Source organism: Carassius gibelio, chromosome B5 (assembly GCF_023724105.1).
Source record: "Carassius gibelio isolate Cgi1373 ecotype wild population from Czech Republic chromosome B5, carGib1.2-hapl.c, whole genome shotgun sequence".
NCBI classification, from domain to species: Eukaryota; Metazoa; Chordata; class Actinopteri; order Cypriniformes; family Cyprinidae; genus Carassius; species Carassius gibelio.
In genome coordinates, this window is record NC_068400.1 from 21457709 (window position 1) to 21475472 (window position 17764).

The 17764-nt window shown below is 37.0% G+C and overlaps 2 protein-coding genes across 2 annotated transcripts in view; one reads left to right on the plus strand and one right to left on the minus strand.

Moving 5' to 3' along the window:
- Window positions 1-998: 998 nt before the first annotated feature.
- On the minus strand, window positions 999-10066 carry nup88 (nucleoporin 88). The gene is made up of 17 exons (XM_052557561.1): window positions 9793-10066; window positions 9552-9721; window positions 9341-9466; window positions 8979-9065; window positions 8630-8803; window positions 7131-7317; window positions 6890-7040; window positions 5993-6091; window positions 5820-5910; window positions 5522-5626; window positions 4949-5101; window positions 4503-4628; window positions 4258-4323; window positions 3956-4036; window positions 3697-3823; window positions 2326-2444; window positions 999-1306 (listed from the first exon to the last, which is right to left on the minus strand). Exons 1-17 carry the CDS (start codon window positions 10027-10029, stop codon window positions 1243-1245), a joined length of 2163 nt encoding a protein of 720 aa, XP_052413521.1. The 5' UTR covers window positions 10030-10066; the 3' UTR covers window positions 999-1242.
- A 1264-nt stretch (window positions 10067-11330) lies between these two features.
- Window positions 11331-17764, plus strand: part of vps37d (VPS37D subunit of ESCRT-I) — a 34382-nt gene continuing 27948 nt past the window's right edge. The window contains exon 1 of the mRNA XM_052557562.1: window positions 11331-11671. Within this exon, the coding sequence (XP_052413522.1) occupies window positions 11504-11671 (168 nt within the window). The 5' untranslated portion in view covers window positions 11331-11503. The remainder of the gene's footprint in view (window positions 11672-17764) is intronic.

Genomic DNA, 17764 nt, shown 5'->3' on the forward strand with positions numbered 1-17764 from the left:
CTATCAATTTGTCATAAATGACTTCTCTTTTAATTGTTTAAAGAAGAAAAAAAAAACTTAAATTGAGAAATTATTCAAATGAAGTAATTAACAAGTGAAAATTGAATAGTCTATGACATCAAATATGTCACAATTACAAGTCAATTATGAAAAGTCAGTTATGATGACGTCAATCATGACAAGAAATATAATGTCATGACTGTGAATTTCATAATTTCTACTTTTTCGTCATGATAGATTGGAATCATGGAAATGGGCCTCCAATGCCTTGGCTTGCCCCATAAATATCCAATGTAAAGTAAATGACTTGTAAAGGAACAGTACAGTACTGTAGAGAGCAATCAAGATTAAAGGAGTAGCTCACTCATGTCCTTCCAAAACCACAAGACCTTCGTTCATGCATCGTGGTACTGTCATGAATGCACGGATGAGAAGAAATAGTTGTCCCTTTTCTTTGTGCACAAAAAATATTTTCGTAGCTTCATAAAAATATGGTTTTCACACTGATGTCACATGGACCACTTTAACAATGTCCTTCCTACCTTTCTTAATGTGTCAGCTGCATTGCTGCCTATGCAGGGACAGAAAGCTCCCGGATTTCATCAGAAATATCTTATTTTGTTTTCCAAAGACGAGCGAAAGGTCTTGCTGGTTTGGAACAACATGACAGTGAGTAATTGAATTTTCATTTCTGGGTTAACTATCCCTTTACCTTTGGTAATAAACAACAGATACAGTTGAGTTCATCATCTTTTGAACCCGGGACATTCCTTCTCCTCACAACAGTAAATATTCAAGCTCCTTGTTCTCGACATGATCTTTTTCCCTCGTCACATTCTGCCTTGTGATTAGAAGGAAGGAAAAGAGGGAGAAGTCTTCATATCCAGCACGACCTCTTCAGATAAGCCATTGTCTCCGTTCAGGAAATAACGCCAATGCCCAACACTGCTGTCTCACAGCTGATAAAACTCAAAGCAACATACACAGGAAAGACTCACTTCAAAGTACAGAACGCTTTATTGTCCAAGAGATGTGTACATGTACATACTACTTATTAAAAAAAGAAAAAAGGTTTATGCAAAACTCCAAGCTATTTCTTTCTTGAAGCCCCTCTGAATATGGGAGGTTTGGGTCAAATACTATACTTGAAAGGAGTCTGGGGAGATGCTGTTTGGTTCTTTTTCACTGAATGTTATAAAAATGATCATCTATTGGCCTTTGAGGACTGCTGATTGCTGATGGTCAGAAACTGAAATGATTCTTGATGTCCTTGATCTGCTTCATCATGCCAGCGATGTGCTCTCCCCTGCAGGACAGAAGCAAGCCATTCAGGATCACTGGACTAACAACAGTTATATACGTTCATCACTTAATGCAAAAAAAAAAAAAGAAAGCAAGATCCCCTCTACAGTATCATAAGACATCTGAACATTTGAAATTTTACTTGAGTTGATTCTTATTTGACTATAATTAACAATATATAATATTAATAAAAAAAAAAAAACACTTCACATTCATATTCACTTCATAATATTAAATAGATTTTCTACATTAGAATGAGTTTTTTTTAGCGTTGAAGTAATAAAGTTAAGATTTTTTGTTTAACAAGTAAAAGTCTTCTATAAAAATAATTTACAGATTTTTTGCATAACCATTTCAAAGGATGAGTCTTTTGCATAACAGTAACAAATTTGTTTTTTGAGTAACAGTAACAAGTTTTTTTTTTTTTTTTTCATAACAGTAACGGATTTGTTTTTTGTGTAACAGCAAAAAGGATAAGCCTTTTGTGTAAGAGTAATAAGTATTTTATTTTATTTTTTGAAACCGCAACAAGGATGAGTCTATGTAAAACAGTAACGGATTTGTTTTTTTGTTTAGTTTTTTTGTTAGTCTATATACAACAGTAGCAGGGATTTTAACAGTTATTAGATTTTTTCATGATACAATAACAGTTTTCTGCACATTATGGTAACAGGAATTAGTTTTTTTTGCTTTATAGTTTTGCTTTATAACAGGTATGAGATTTTTTTCACCCACACCACAGACTACATATAATCCTATATTTGCAGTCTTGTAGAACACCGTCATTGTTTTAAAAATAAAATGTGTAATTTCTATTTTCTATAATCTGTATCTGTCATTTCTTTTTATTCACTTGGTTTCAGGGTATAATATGACCTATACATGCTACAGAATAAGAGATGGTCACGGACCAACAACAGACCTCAGCAAAGCTCTTTGCATACACATATGAATGGCGCTAGCGTTGACCTTGGTGTTTTGTATACGTGTGTAGTAAAGCAGGTGGTAACTCTCTGTACATACTGCTCTTTCAGCACTTCCTGGACACACTTCCTCTGATGGGCGTTGAGTGTGAGACTGGAGCGAGCCGGAGGTGCTCCTGTATTCATCTGCTTCTTCTGATATTCCTTCTTCATGTTCACCTGACAACACATGACAGCACACAGTGACACTGGGGAAATGACAACAGAGGAACAGTGTAGGGCTGTCACTTTTGTGAAAAAATCATTTTCAATTTAAGACATGTGTTCATTGAATCGATTGTAAAAATCGATTTTCCATGTCTAAAAAAAGAAGTTTCCTTTTTCAACGTCAAATAACGGACGGTAGGTAAAGAGAGCACTGGAGACGCACAACTCAGCAATATTTCTTATTTATTGGCGTGAAGTTTCGTGCAGAATAACAAACAGCAACAGGAGTGCAACATTCCCGAAAAAATATATATCCAGAGGGGACGGCTGCCATAACAAAAGAAAAACATCACTGCAGGCTTCAACCCGGCTGCATTTATGATTTAGGCAATTCAAAAATCTCCAAGATTATTTTAAATAATGATTCAATCCATTTCAAACAACGGTTCAAAAAAATGAAACTTTAAATGGACTTGAGAACAGGCCATGTGTGTGTGTTTTTTTTTTTTTATTGAATGTAACCGACACTTCGGCTAGGCGGCACTAGGCAGGCATGCCCAAAAAGGCTAGGACCATTACGAATTGACTGGACAGGAAAACAAGTCGATCAAAATTTTCAGGGTCCAGAGCAGGGTGTTTTTTATTCATTATATGTTCAGCTGTTGAGAAGACACGCTCCGACCGCACTGATGTCCCAGGGACACTCAGGTACAGCTGTACAAGGTGGTGGTATTACAGGTCGCTGTCAGCTTGCAATGGTCCCTTTCATAACTCAGAATCTCCTGTAACTAGATGCGCAAATGAGGCGAATTCGCGTCTACCCTGCCGCGAGACCTCAATACGCGCATAAATGCGTCTTTACATTGACTTAACATTGAAATCATTCGTGCCAGACGCTCGATTTGCGTTTGGTGTGAACGCAGCATAAGAGGTCGCTTTCGACGTCACTGTCGCGTATTTTCTGTCTAGCTTTCACAAGGCATACTGCACTTTCGGAATTCTTTATTTTCTTTTTCTGCTTGTTTGTGAATTTTGTTACATGTATATTTTTTAATAGTTTAATTATTTTAAAATTAATAGTGTACATATTTGGTTAAAAATCGATTCCCTATTTTCATTTTCGAAACTTTTTTTAGTTGGTCCGATCGATTGTGCAATCGATTTACGAACTAAAAGTGACAGCCCTAGAACAGTGCCAAAAAACAAAGCAGGTTTTAACTTGGATAAATGGTACATATCAGACTACCATCTGCATTAAACAGACCTGTTTAATGCCATTGTCAAGGTGACGGAGCTGATCATTGATGGTTTGCAGTTCCTTCCTCATGTCCTTCTCACTGTCTGACAGCACAGGAAGTTGGCTCCGCAGACTTCCCAAAACCTGTTTTACTCTATATATATACACACACACACACGCACAGTTGTATCTCATTTACAATAAATACAATAAGGAAGTTCTGAGTTTAGAAAATCATGCCCATTCCAACATTTTTCTATTTAACTAATTTCAAAGAAAGGTGAACCTGTTAATGTTGGCTTCCTGACGGTACTTGGCATCTTCATATTTATCAGCCAGCCGCTCCGCAGCCTCTCTCAGGCTTTTTCTACAACACACAATCACATTTACCATCTTTAGCACAGGCACACACTGCCATATACCACAGTGTTAATAACTCTTCTGTGCAGAGCCCACTCATATATTACCAATGTCCACCACACTCAATAACAACAAGAGCTTTTGCTTTCTATTTGTAGCTCTTCTCAATGACTCATTGAGAAGCTAAATGAGTTTCTGTATGTGCTATTCAGGCAACATTGGGGTCACCTCTCCTCTCTACAAAGAGCAAGATCCTCCAGCTGCTTATTCTTCTGGCCGGTCAGGAGCTTTACTCTGAAAAGAGTACAATCATGAAAGAAATGACCACAGATGTATTTACATGGACTGCAACAGTCTCACACTTCTAAACAAGAAATGCTGATTAGGCGGTTTATGTGCAACACTTTTGTACTCTACTGAGCATATTTCTATTGCAGTTAACAATATGATCCTAAAACAGTTTTATCTTGTACCTTCTCTGCATTTCTTCATGCGCCAGGCCCAGTTTGAGGATGTACTCCTCTCTGAACACCTGTGTGGCTCTGCTCAACAGCTGCAGACATTCTGGAGGAGGAGGAGACGAGTCCTTATCACCTGCCCTAAAACACACACACACACACAAGCAAGGATGTGACAACCTCAATGACAGCTTCACTAAAGTTCAGAAAACATACATTCAGAATGAGACATATTAGTTAAAATAACCAATGCAAGAAAAAAAAAAAAAAAGCTCCAATAGGGAATATATAGGTGGTTTGCTGCTGGTTGAAGAAGGTCTACCAGCTCCAAAGGGTAAGACCAGGATGATCTAGCAGGCCTAAACTAGTTTTTCAGCTGATATTCCAGGTGATTATTCATTTAATCTCAAATTGGTTTTAACGGTTTTTATTAAAAGTTAACAGAAGCAGTCACATTTTACCTCAGCATTAACGGATTGGTTGAGCTGCGTGCCAGGATGTTGCGAATATGCTGTTCGAAGGAGTCTTCAGCCAATCCACGCAGAGGAGAGCTTCCTGACCCCGCCCCCGGGTGAGAGCAGAGCAACGGAGGGGAAGGGGGACGAATAGAGCTCCTACGCACACATTTAAAAAGAAAATCTTCTGATCAAACCATATGAACCAGATAGTACTTTCAGCACTGGGATTCCCAAAACCTTCTTGTCAGCTGAACACTTTAAATATATAAACAACACATTTGCATTTTCTCTGGTGCTGGAAATAATACTACTAATAATAATTATCATTATGGATAGGATTCAACGAAAATGTTGACAGCAATTAAATTTAAGAAAAAAAAGATCTGACAATTATAATGAAATACGCAGCATGCTTCATTTAGAAACACGCAGCACATTAAAGAGTTGCTACATTGTTAGATTTTTTTTCTTTTGATATGATTTGTAATTAGCTCCCCCAGCCTGAACTAACGAACCCCCTACAGTTCCCTCACAATCCCCTCTATGGGAAAGAGCCAGAGTGTGCTCGTCACGTACAGCAGAGGGAGCAGGAGACATTCGTAGGTACTCGTGATGCAGATCATGGTGGCTCCCAGGGACAGGTCTGACACGATCCAAAACCCACGAACAGGAGCCGGCAAACTGAGAGAGAGAGAAAGAGAGATATGACGAGAGGGGAATTTAAATAAGACAGTGCTTACTCATCGTCCCTCAAGGTTTGCTTAAACATCTGCAAATTGGGCTTTTGTTTCACAAGAGATCTGGCTTTTAGCTTTAACCGTCGCTTCTGGTGCCATGGCACTGAAATGTTCATTTCCTGTGAGTGTTCTTCTACCTGTTAGCGAGAGGTTTGGTGCACAGGATGTGCTCCACTATACAGCGCTGCTCTGCTGCCAGCTCCTGCAGACTGTCTTTATCCTCCTCATCTGCAATATCAAAACACACACCGAGTTCTTCAAACATGGTGATGGGGAATATTTCAATGTCCCAAGTAAAGGATATACTCACCAGACTCCAGAAACCCGTGCAGTTTCTTGAACCAGGTGAGTCCTACACTGTGAACACCGGCCTCATGGGTGCAGTGGTACCTGTGCTGACACAGAGGGTCTGAAACAGAGGGGTTTTGATACAAATTAATAGTTACATTAAAAAACATCAAATAACTGTTCTTTTGACATTTCTATTTGAGAATTTGATATAATAAATAATGCTTCTTTTCTCAAATGTAATATATGGTGCTTAAAAAAATTAAAATGCCTATTTTGTTTTTATATTTAATATTTTTTTATATAGATTTTATACTTTTTTTATCCATAAGGGCACATCAGCCTTCACTCTCGTTTAATAAAACAGGTTACATACATCCTAAAGAAGATTTCAAATCTATTGTGCTGATTTGATTTGAAATGAAGAAACATTTAATTAAACAAAATAGTCATCTGTTATTTTACAAATGTCTTTACAAGCAACCAATTTAAATGCATCTCTGGAGAATAATAGTATTAGTAACATGCAAAAACACTTCCTAACGATTCTAAATGTGGAATTTTTCAAAGTCTGCAGAAAGTTCCTGAAATTGTAGAGTATCCAGTGGATTTTTAAACGCTGGCCGACTATTACCCATGACATCCTGCAGAATAGCTCTTTCAAATATTTTTAGCATTCACAGTAAATGTGGGGCCAAATCTGCCAACAGCCAAGTAGAAATTTGCTAAGCACTAACACATACTTGCAAACCCAGACAGTATGCAAAGAGGTTTGTGGTATCAGAATGTAATTTTATGACATACCCAAAAGCATTTTGATTCTCTTCCCCAGCAAATTAAGTATCATTAGGGTGTAACAGAAGTATTTAAATTATGATGTAGCCTCTGGGTGTGGTGAGTGCTTGAGTGACCTCCTGACCTCGGTGTAATCTGATTGGGCAGGTGAAATCTGACTCTGTAAGCTCCTCCTCCTCCCCAGCAGCCAGTTTGAGTGTCAGCTCCAGCTCCACACACTCAAACACATACAGCGAGGGCACAGTCTCTGAGCCTCGGGACCATCTCTCTACAGCCTGAACGGAGCACAGACACAGGGGCTCAACATTTCTCTCACACTGCACGAGCTGCATTTGAGGATTTGGAAGATGTATTGACTGTCTTACTCCGCCATCCTCCTCTTCCTCGGCCTCCAGCACCACACAGTGGTACAGCATTCCTGATTCAGTGGCGATGACCAGGATGTTTGGCACACAAGGCAGGCAGAGCACAGCACACGCATCATAGCCGTAATTATCTTCTGCCGCGGGGTACATGGGTAATGGGCCCATCGGCTTCCCTAAATTACTGACACTAAGAGAAAGACGGAAGATAAATGGAGCAGATATCTCACAGGCATCACATTAATAAATCATTATTGTGACAAGGAACCAAAAAAAGATATCTGTTCGGATCCATAACAAATATGTGCTGAAACAAATTCAGGGCAACTGTGTGAACATCAGGAAAAATACTCATTATACATTTATATACAGTATTCATACATATTTTACACATTTCACTCTACGTTAGGGCTGCACGATATTGGGAAAAAATGACATTGCGATATTTTATTTTTCTGCGATATATATTGCGATATGAAATCTAATCAAATTTTGTCTTACAAACAAAAATGGGGTGAGCAGATTTACATTCTCATTTTAAATGATTTAAACATCGACACCATCGTGTCAATTGATTAATATGCGCGAGGGAGAGAGAGCAAGACAGCGCTCCTGTTGTTTGAAGACGGTGAGCGTATGGCCGGGACTCTCTCTCTCGCTCTCTCGCACGCTATCTCTCTATCTCTCTCGCGTTCTCTCGCTCTTAATCCGCAAATCACATTCGTCAAGGGCAGAGAAGCAGCTGGCCCGTACAGTTAATGAATAACGGATCAACTACGACAGCCTACATCACGAATCCTGCAATGTGACTATCGTGGATTCGTACATCACGATATCGATGCTTAAACGACACATCGTGCAGCCCTAATCTACATTTCATTACAGTAATGTGCCAAGACACATTATGTATTAATAAAAAAATAAAAAGTCAGGAAAAACAAATACTATAATAGGGCAACGCATTGTCAACAAAGTCACAATGTGATCCTGATACAGAGGCCATGATATGCTATATGCTACAGGCCTAACTTTTAAGGCCCGATTACAGCTCTAGATTAAACCTCATTGTAGCCTATATATTATACTTTATTATTTTTAGAAACCTTGCATCTTTCTACTCTGTTTAAATGCTATTCAAGTGTTCATATTGAGGGTGGTCCACTACAGTGCACATACTGCAGAATCGATGCAGAAACACCTGTTGAGCAGCTATGTAAAGTTGCTAATACTTGCATATTTCAGATGATTAGCCATATTTGAGTTTGATGAATGATAGACGAGTGTTTGGATGTCCTGCCTGATGTACTGTATTACCACAGACTAGCCGTTAACAGTCTGTCAATCTTGGACTGCGTGACTTCACCTGTGGATATTTTTCCCCTGCGACTAATTTTGGTCAACTAATGGTTAGTTGACTATTAGGGTGCAGCCCTAATATATGATTTGTTAATAGAGAGTATTGTCACCACATCGTGACAGGGTCAAAGACATGTGTTCGTTACCTGTGTGTGAGAGAAATATAGCTCAGAAACGTCTCTCCATTTCCATACAGTATGTAGAGTGGATACACCAGCAGCTCCGCCTTCATACGGAGAGCGCTCAGACGAGGAGAATCTGCCAGCGGCCCAAAGTCAAACGCCACAGCCGTCTCGCCCAGAGATGCTGCATAGGAACGCCTATAAAACAGACATCACAAAAGTTAATTTGTCCAAAATATATCTGTTAATCTATATCCTAAAACCTGAATTTTAGTTCCAAGCAGAATACCGAAAGCTTCTAGCAATACATTCTAATAAAATCAACAATACATCACTGCCACACTCTGGTTTGAAAGAAAACAGCTGCACTTACCCTCTTGTATGAACAATGCTTTCCTCGTCCACCTGAGACACAGACAAAACTTTGGCAGGGGACTGTGGCTCCTTAAGATTATAAAATCTGGAGCAAAAAATAAATGTTTTGTACAACCCAATACAATCATAACGGTAATTTTAGTTTTGGTTGCCTGAACTTTTAATGGAGGAAATGAAACCTCTCAGTTTTCAGTTTTTTTTTAACAAAATAGCATAATGTGTTGCAAAGATTAACCAAAGTCTTAGGGATTTGGAAAGAGACGAGGATGAGTAAACAGAGACAACTTTTCAATGACAAAACTTTTTTTTTTTGAGTAAACTATCCCTTTAACACCTCTGCCAGTCATTTATTCCTGATACCTGATGGTGTTATCTGAGGTCAGCAGAACCAGATGAGGCTCCTCGGTTTCACTGGGATACCAGGCGGCCTGCCGGAGCGTCACCGAGGCACAACTGGTGAAGAAACGCTCGGCCACGGGAATCGTTCTGTCAAAGAGATACATATAACACTACAGAACCTGCGGCAGCACGGAGGAATAAAGCAGCTCTTTTCAACCTGAGGCGAACTCACTTGCAGTTGATCTGGATGCGTCCTCCCTCAAACTCTGACCTCTTGCCCCAGCGCTGAGGCAGTTCCAGTATCGTCGCTCCGCGCTGACCGATGAGAGCCACATGATACTGCGTCGGGCTTACGAGCACCTGGCACACCTCAAACAGCGGCGGATTGATGCACAGCAGAGTCTGCAGAGAGATACGGGACACATAGTCAGAGAAATAACTACACCAGACAGACTCAAATCAAACTCACTGACCTGGTATTTCGAAGTGTCCGTGTCGCCGTCAGTGTTCAGCTGTCGCAGGTTTGTGGTGTAAAACACACTCTCAACACAATCCCATATGAATAAGTCACCGTTCAGACAAAACGTAAGGTTCTTGGCTATTCTTTTGCTTGTGCCCTGAGACTCTAAATGAAGCCTTTCTTGTAATTTAGTGAAGATATCGTGGTTCTTCAGCGATTCCCTCCAACGGTCTCCCGCGAACGACGCCATGTTTTTCTGTGTCGTCACGGACAGAATAAAGTCGTCAGAGAAATCCACCAATAGGATGACGCTACACGAATAGAACTTTCCTGTTGCATCATGGGATTTGTCGTTTATTAAAGCGCGTAGTCATTTAGCCCTAACTACTGTAACAATAAAAAAGGAAGAAATACGAAATTATATATATATATATATATATATATATATATATATATATATATATATATATATATATATATATATATATATAAACATACAATAAAAGTTGTTAAATAATATTTTGCATTTATTAAATCAAAATAATAATATTTTCTACATTATCTGGGTTTATTTTGCAATAATGACAACAATGACATCATAAAACTGAATCTAATAATACAATTTATTATATAATTCATATACTTAATATACAATATGAAATATCAAATTTTAAGTTAAATAAATGATTAAAAAACACCTTAAATGTATAGATTTTATTTAGTTGCCGAGGCACATTTTTGCTTTATTTCAATTAATGAAACCTATTTTACTATTACTTAATATTTTTAGTTTAATATTTTTAGTTCAGTTAACAATACCAACACTAAAAAATAGTATAAATATTAAGCAACAATTAACACAATTATTATACATTTTTTTTACTTTTTTATTTTAAACTGAAATATATTCGTAGATATTCATGAAAGGTTTTAGTCATTTGAAAACTTGAAAATTTGAACAACTCCAATTTATGTCCATATATATATATATATATATATATATATATATATATATATATATATATATATATATATATATATATATATATATATATGTTAAGTTAGTAAAATAGTGTGTACTGCAACATGCCCACACTGCAGATTATTATTTTTTTTTTAATTCTTCAGAAGTTGAACATTTTGTGAAAATGTAACTTTGATATCTTTAATATTGACTGAGTAAGCCCATGTCAGATATTGAAATCATAGTGAAATGAATGATTGACATCAATGTTTAATTTTATTCCAGTGTTCATGTTGTTGCAAGGTTGTTGTTTAGTTAGCTGTAATGTAATTTTTCTTAGCTGAAGCTTTAGGCCAAACTGAAAGCTACTTCTCAACTTATTATTACAATTTTACTTTTCTTGGAAATAATATTTATTAATATCTAGTTAATAAAAGGGTTAAATTATTTCTGCGTCTTTTTGCATAAGATAAGTAAGAGAACTTTGCAAAGTTACTGTAGCGTACTCTTTGCACGAAAACCCGTTGCCGTTTGTAAGTGATTGGTGTGTTTGTATATCATGTATGGCACGTTGTCAGTGCTGCGGTTTTGGCGCCTCCTGGCGGTGGAATGCGGAACTGGAGGAATCTGTAAACGTGTGCCATAATCTTTCCGTGCATTGTCTTCGCATACAGTCAGTCCTGGAGCGCCTTCTTGCCGATGAGAGCTGCTCCGATGTTCATGTGCTTTAGGTGCCGAGCGTGAGCAAAATGGAAGTTAAATGGCTGGCAAACGGAGTTGTTTAGTGCGCCTCACGGGGACAAGAATGTCCCAGAAAAGGGACGTGAACTCTTACCCAGATGGGTACAGGGTCCTCAATAGCAGTGAACTACGAGAGCTCCTACAAGATGAAGAAAAAATGAATCAGATCGTGCGACTCAGTGAAAAGGTATTTCTTCCGTTCACACACACAGAGTCTAGACCATTAACAGGCTGGTTCTTTGCATGCTTGTCATTTTTCTCTGATCAACTGATGTACTTGTAGGTAATTCCATTCACACATATGAAACTGATCGTGTGATTTGTGTAGCGTGTTATATGCATTACACGCCGTCACATACATCGTGTACCGTGTACAGCGCTGCAGACCATTGCACTGCAGACACACTACAAACACCATCTACTTGATAAAAAAAAGCCTAATGTTTTGTACAGACAATGTTTCTTAATGGAATCTTTTCCCAAATATTTACTGGCACATTAAAGTTTTTTTTTTGCATTAAAAGTAGCCTTAATAACGAATTCAACAATTTTAGTAATATGCTGCATCACATATTAACATAATTTCCCATTACAGCTTTGCCAGAGAATAAAAGTGTTAACAAAAAGGCTATTTTCCCTCCCTTGATGTAAAAATCAAGTTTTAATACGCAAGTCTACGGAATACTTGATTCTGATTGGTCAGTCGCATCATTAAGCAATGTAACATTTTCAGACATTATATACACTGACTGACTCCTCAACTGCATATTTCACTGTTGTGTAAAAAGCAACAAATCCTGCACCACAGAAAGTGATTAATAATATATAAATTACTATTGTTAGTAATTCATGTTGTTTATGTTTCTCTCTCTCGCCCCCTCTCTCTAATTTGACTTTATTAGTAATTTTTTTTTAATACATGTAATGGGCTGTTTTTGTTAGCTGAAGCTTTGTACTAAACAAATGATCAAATTCTTTCCAAAAGCTCTTATAGTTAATGCACATATATGTATATTATGTATAGATGCCCCTCCCCCATATAGACTGTGTGAGAGTCACAATAATGAGCAGCTGACTGTACATCATCTCTTTAATATCACTCATTGCATTTCAAGCTGTTATTGTAATGCAGTAAGTCTTCTTTGTATTCTGTTTCTATAAATGCATTTGAAATGCATTTCGTATGGTTGTAATATTTTCCAGCTCACCGTGTTTAGGCTATAAAATCTCTCTCTCAGATTATTGTGTATTGAGAAACAGCGAGGTTATATGAGAGCTCCTAAGGTGCACCATTCATTTTCAGCTTAGAAATCCGTTTCTCATTTGGGACTGATCCGGTGTCACTGTATATGACATTTGAGACTTAAATTGCTGTAGTTTGATACCAGATCCCCGCATGCCTTCAGGAAGCCTGAACATGTGATTTGAAATATAAGGATAAATATGTTTGCACGAGGTCATAAATACAACCTCAGTCTTCATAAAATGTGATATACGCATCATGCACAGTACTTTATACTAATAAATTAAAGGAATAGTTCCTTATGTCACACTAGACTTTATTTTATTTGTGGACACACAACAGGAGATAACCTGGCTGCTCTTTAAGCAACAGTGAAAGTGAACCAGGACCGAGGATGTCAAGTTTAGAAAATGACCGAAATTGTACCAATCACAAAGTCTGTGGAGGAAAAACGGAGCGAAATTTACACTAGGATTCTTAAATCTCATTCTTGCACATGTTCAGACTTGTTCACAATTGACATGTGAGAACCAAAGGAGGCATCACTGACTTTAAATGTATATACGACACATTAAAAAAAGAAAGATTGTCCAGAACGCCATCATTTAGCTTCAGAAGACTATATGAAAGTGACACCACATTTATGGGCATTGTCATTTTCAGTGCTTTTTGGTCATTTATGAAACTTGACAGTCTCTTTCTCAATTCACATTGATTGTATGTAAAAGAGCAGCCTGGACAAATTATATATACACACCTTAGTATTTTATTATTTGATCTGTCCCCTAAAAACTGAGCAGTGTTGCCACATTAGATAGGTTACAGATGGTCAGTGTGTTTGTAACAGCAGAGGGAAGTAGTAAAAAAAGAATTATACTAACACAAATAACTGCAAATACAGATGCATCCTCTGTCTACTGCATCTTATGGATTGATGGTCTTTATTGATGGCTGTGCATGAGGGATATGCGCTGGGGTTGTTGAGGTCAAACTCCTAATGACTTGTGATCAGTGAGGCCCATCACTATTCCCATCACAAAACAGGTCAATCTATTAACACACCAAGGTCTCCAAGGGCAACCTCAATGAAAGGGTCAAAATGGTTTTGTGCTCTGGATACAGTTATTGCTCTCGTGTGCATGAGCGTCATTCCCTAACAAGAGATTGTGGTGTTTTTACTAAATGGAAAAAGGCTCTGTAATACCCAAGCTGTGCTCTTTCCTATGAATAGCAATGAGACGGCCTTTATGGTTAACTTTATGTGCTCATTAGGGATACAGAGGAGAGAGTCAGACTTACTCCTTGAATTCATCAGTAACAGCAGCTCTTTGGTCATTCATGGTTTATTGACCAAGCCAAACTATCTCGGACTAAACAGATGGTCTTAATGTACTGTACATACGCTGCATGCTTAATGTGTACAGCCATCATTAATCATGTAGATGTCTGCCTTTGCTGTTTTGTATTGCTTACATGTTGAAAACAACTACATCTTAAGCTTGGATGTTGAATCTCATTGGTGCAAACAATGGCGTGAGTTTGGGGAGAAGCTGTCTGTTTGTTATTCAGTGGCAGCTTGCAAGGAACAAGTGTGAATTTATTTACAGTATTTTTTTTTGCTACATTTTTGGCATAGCTTAAATATTTTATATACAGTATATATGTGACCCTGGTCCACAAAACCATTCATAAGTTGCATATTTATTTCGAGCAATAGCCAAAAATACATTGTATGAGATCAAAATGGTTGAATTTTCTTTTATGCCAAAAATCATTAGCATATTAAATAAAGATCATGTTCCATGAAGATATTTTGTAAGTTTCCTACCATAAATATATCAAAACTAAATTTCTGATTAGCAATATGCATTGCTAAGGATTTGGATACATTTAAAGGCGATTTTCATAATTATTATTATTTTTGCACTCAGGTTCCAGATTTTCAAATAGTTGTATCTCAGCCAAATGTTGTATAAATCAATAAAAAATGATAAAATGAATAAACATATTTATAAGCTTACAAAATATTTCCATTTCAAATAAATGCTGTTCTGAACTTTCTATTTATCAAAATTCCTGAAATCATATTCATCCAAAATATCTTTTTTTTTTTTTTTTAGCACAAAATCAGCAGATTAGAATGATATCTGAAGGATCATACGATACCAAATACTGGAGTAATAGAGAACAATTGGAGAAATATTTAAATTCTTGAAATATTTCACAATATTAGTATTTAAAAAAAAAAAAAAAAAAATCCCAGCAACCACAAACTTTTGACCAATGGTGTATATTCTAGTGGTACTTAAAAAATATTTAAGTCATTTTGGTCAGAGAAACATTCTGGAAGGACACAATAAGAAAGGATCAGCTATAAAACCAGCAATTTGTGAATCAGCTGTTCTTTTGAATTATTTTTACTGAAATTGATTCTTAATGATTCATTCACGCGACTGATTCATGATTTCATGATACTTTTGTGGAGCTTTAGTCATTGAGGTTTGAAAGTCACTGTACCACATTCATTGTAAGTAAACACTTTCCTTCTCTGTTCTTTGAAAGAAAGAAAGTCATACAGGTTTAGAATGACTTGATGATGAGTAAATAATGACAGAAGTTTCACTATATTTTTGGTGAACTATTTCAGTCCGGTATTTTCCAGTTTGTGACTGTAGGCATTTGATTTGATATATTTGTTTTATGACCATTGTATCATCCAGCCCACATGGTCTCCAGAGGACTTGCATCTGCACAGTGTATAAACAGACATACAGGCAGCTGCAAGCGGATATGGATAGTCTGTGTCAATTCCTGTTTAGGGAAAATGCTTTCTGTAGGTCCAGGACTTTTACATTTTGCATTAAACAGCAAGAGAGAGAGGAAATTGGCAAAGAACATAGATAGTGGAGAACATGCGCCAACGACCCTGCTGTTTCCCTCCACATTCAGAATGTTCATTATCCAACCACAAGTGTGAAAGACATGCACACCAACAGGGGCTGGACTGGACTGGACAGTTATTGGCTCTGGGTGACTTATGACGCATGCGGCAGACTCAGCACTATGGAATACTAAGAACCAGAGAGGGAAAGAGCCTCAGGACTCACTCAGATGTTCCTCTGAAATATGCCCCAGTAACTAAAAGATTGATCATGGCCCTGTGAAATGTGAAAGACCATGTGTCTTAGCTGTCTTTGTGGTATGAAAGCGCTACATCCTCTCCAAGATAAGCCACATCTTTTCCTGGAGTTGCAAATGTTCAGATGAATTTGTTTTAGGCAACAAACTGCATAGTTTCAAAGAGATGCAAGTTTTAAAGAGATGCTCTGGTCGCTTTATTAGCTGTATTCTAAAACTTAATGAGCTGCATGTACTGTTAACAAATAGATAAATAATTAAAAATGTGTAGAAACAATTTACACTCAAAAAGTGCTAGAAAATGTTGCATTTAGGTATGAGGAAATATCAAACACTGATTTAAAAGTGAAATTTGAAAGACTGAAAAAAAAAAAATTCTTGCAAGAGATACTCCAGTAATCTTAAAGATAATTTTTACGCAAGTTGTCCGATTGACAAGATGACTAAAAGAAAGCTCTGTATAATTGTTGGTTTTGGGGTTAAGTTGTTTCGTGAATTCATAAAAAAAATGTGTATGTATATTTTTATGTTAACTGGAGTAAAGTTATAAATCATGGCAACATAATAAAAAAAAAATTGGAATCAGTTGTGAGGGGAGCCTCCTGTAACTCCACAACTAACAACAGCAAAAAGATATAAATATATATAGACTCAAATCAAAGACCCTGTGAAATCAAATTGAGAGTTTTATGGTTTTTACTGTGGTCATTTGTATAGTGTATAATTCTAATTCCGGTTTTTAATAGATACTAAAATGTACTTAAAATGTACTTTCCATCTCATTGTTTCTGTTGTTTATTAGAATAAAACTATTAAAAATAACTTGTATTTAGTTAAAATAAAGCTAAAATACAATAAAATAAAATATATAAAAAATGTTAAAAAAGAGAATTGTTGTCTTGAAGAGTAGCTGAAACAAAACAAGTTCAAGTTTAATTGCTAAAATTACTAAAACTAAACATAAATTCAAATATATTATGAATAATAAAAGCACATACAATTACTAAAACTTTACTAAAAAGATTAAGTTGGGTATGATTGGTTATGAATGGATGAATGAAACGCATTTGTCCATATTTCACTCCGTCTCAAATCGCGCTCGCGGAAAGTGCTCGAGAAACAGTATCTCTTCCGTGGTTCAGTACGCTTTCAACTCGTTTGTTAAATCTCAAACAAGATTGTACGACATTCACATCCCATGATTTGACTGATTTTCACATCGAAAGGGCGATAGCGCACTACATTAAAAGAAATGATCATTCATGTTTTCATAACATAAAAAACAAAACTAGAATTAAAACATCTTTGAGAGCAAGGGGGCCCCCTGGTTTTTCGGGGCCCCAACGCAACTTGCGTATTTTGGATATAGGGAGGATCCGCTCTGGATGTAACTGAAGCCTTTTAGCTAGCTCTAAATGGAAGAAGCTTTGATGTCTCGCCAAACTTCTTAATTCAAGAGTCCTGAAAGTGTGACCAAAAATGAAAGAGTTAAAGCTGCTGTTGTCCTATATTGGATTTTTTTTTAGCAATTTTACAAGCAAACTGGCATGTCGCCTATCTAAACTTCTAACAGTTATGCATATTTAACACAGCATGCTTTGGGATATATGGCTCTTTTTTGAAAGAAAGAGATAAATATTCAAGATTTGACCTCCATGTGTAGTTAAAAAAGATGACATGAATACTGAGTCCCGCTGAGCAGGCATAATTGTTAGGCAGAGCATCAGAGTGAGTGTAATTTCTGCGTGTTGAGTGCAAATGGATTAGGTTTGCAGGAGAGATAAGAAGCACGTCGTCTCTGCTGGAGCCATACTTTGGATTATGAGTGAGAACTGTAGGAAAATCTATGACAACCCATATCCAATTCATCACCCAAGCCATTTATCATCTTGTCTAGAT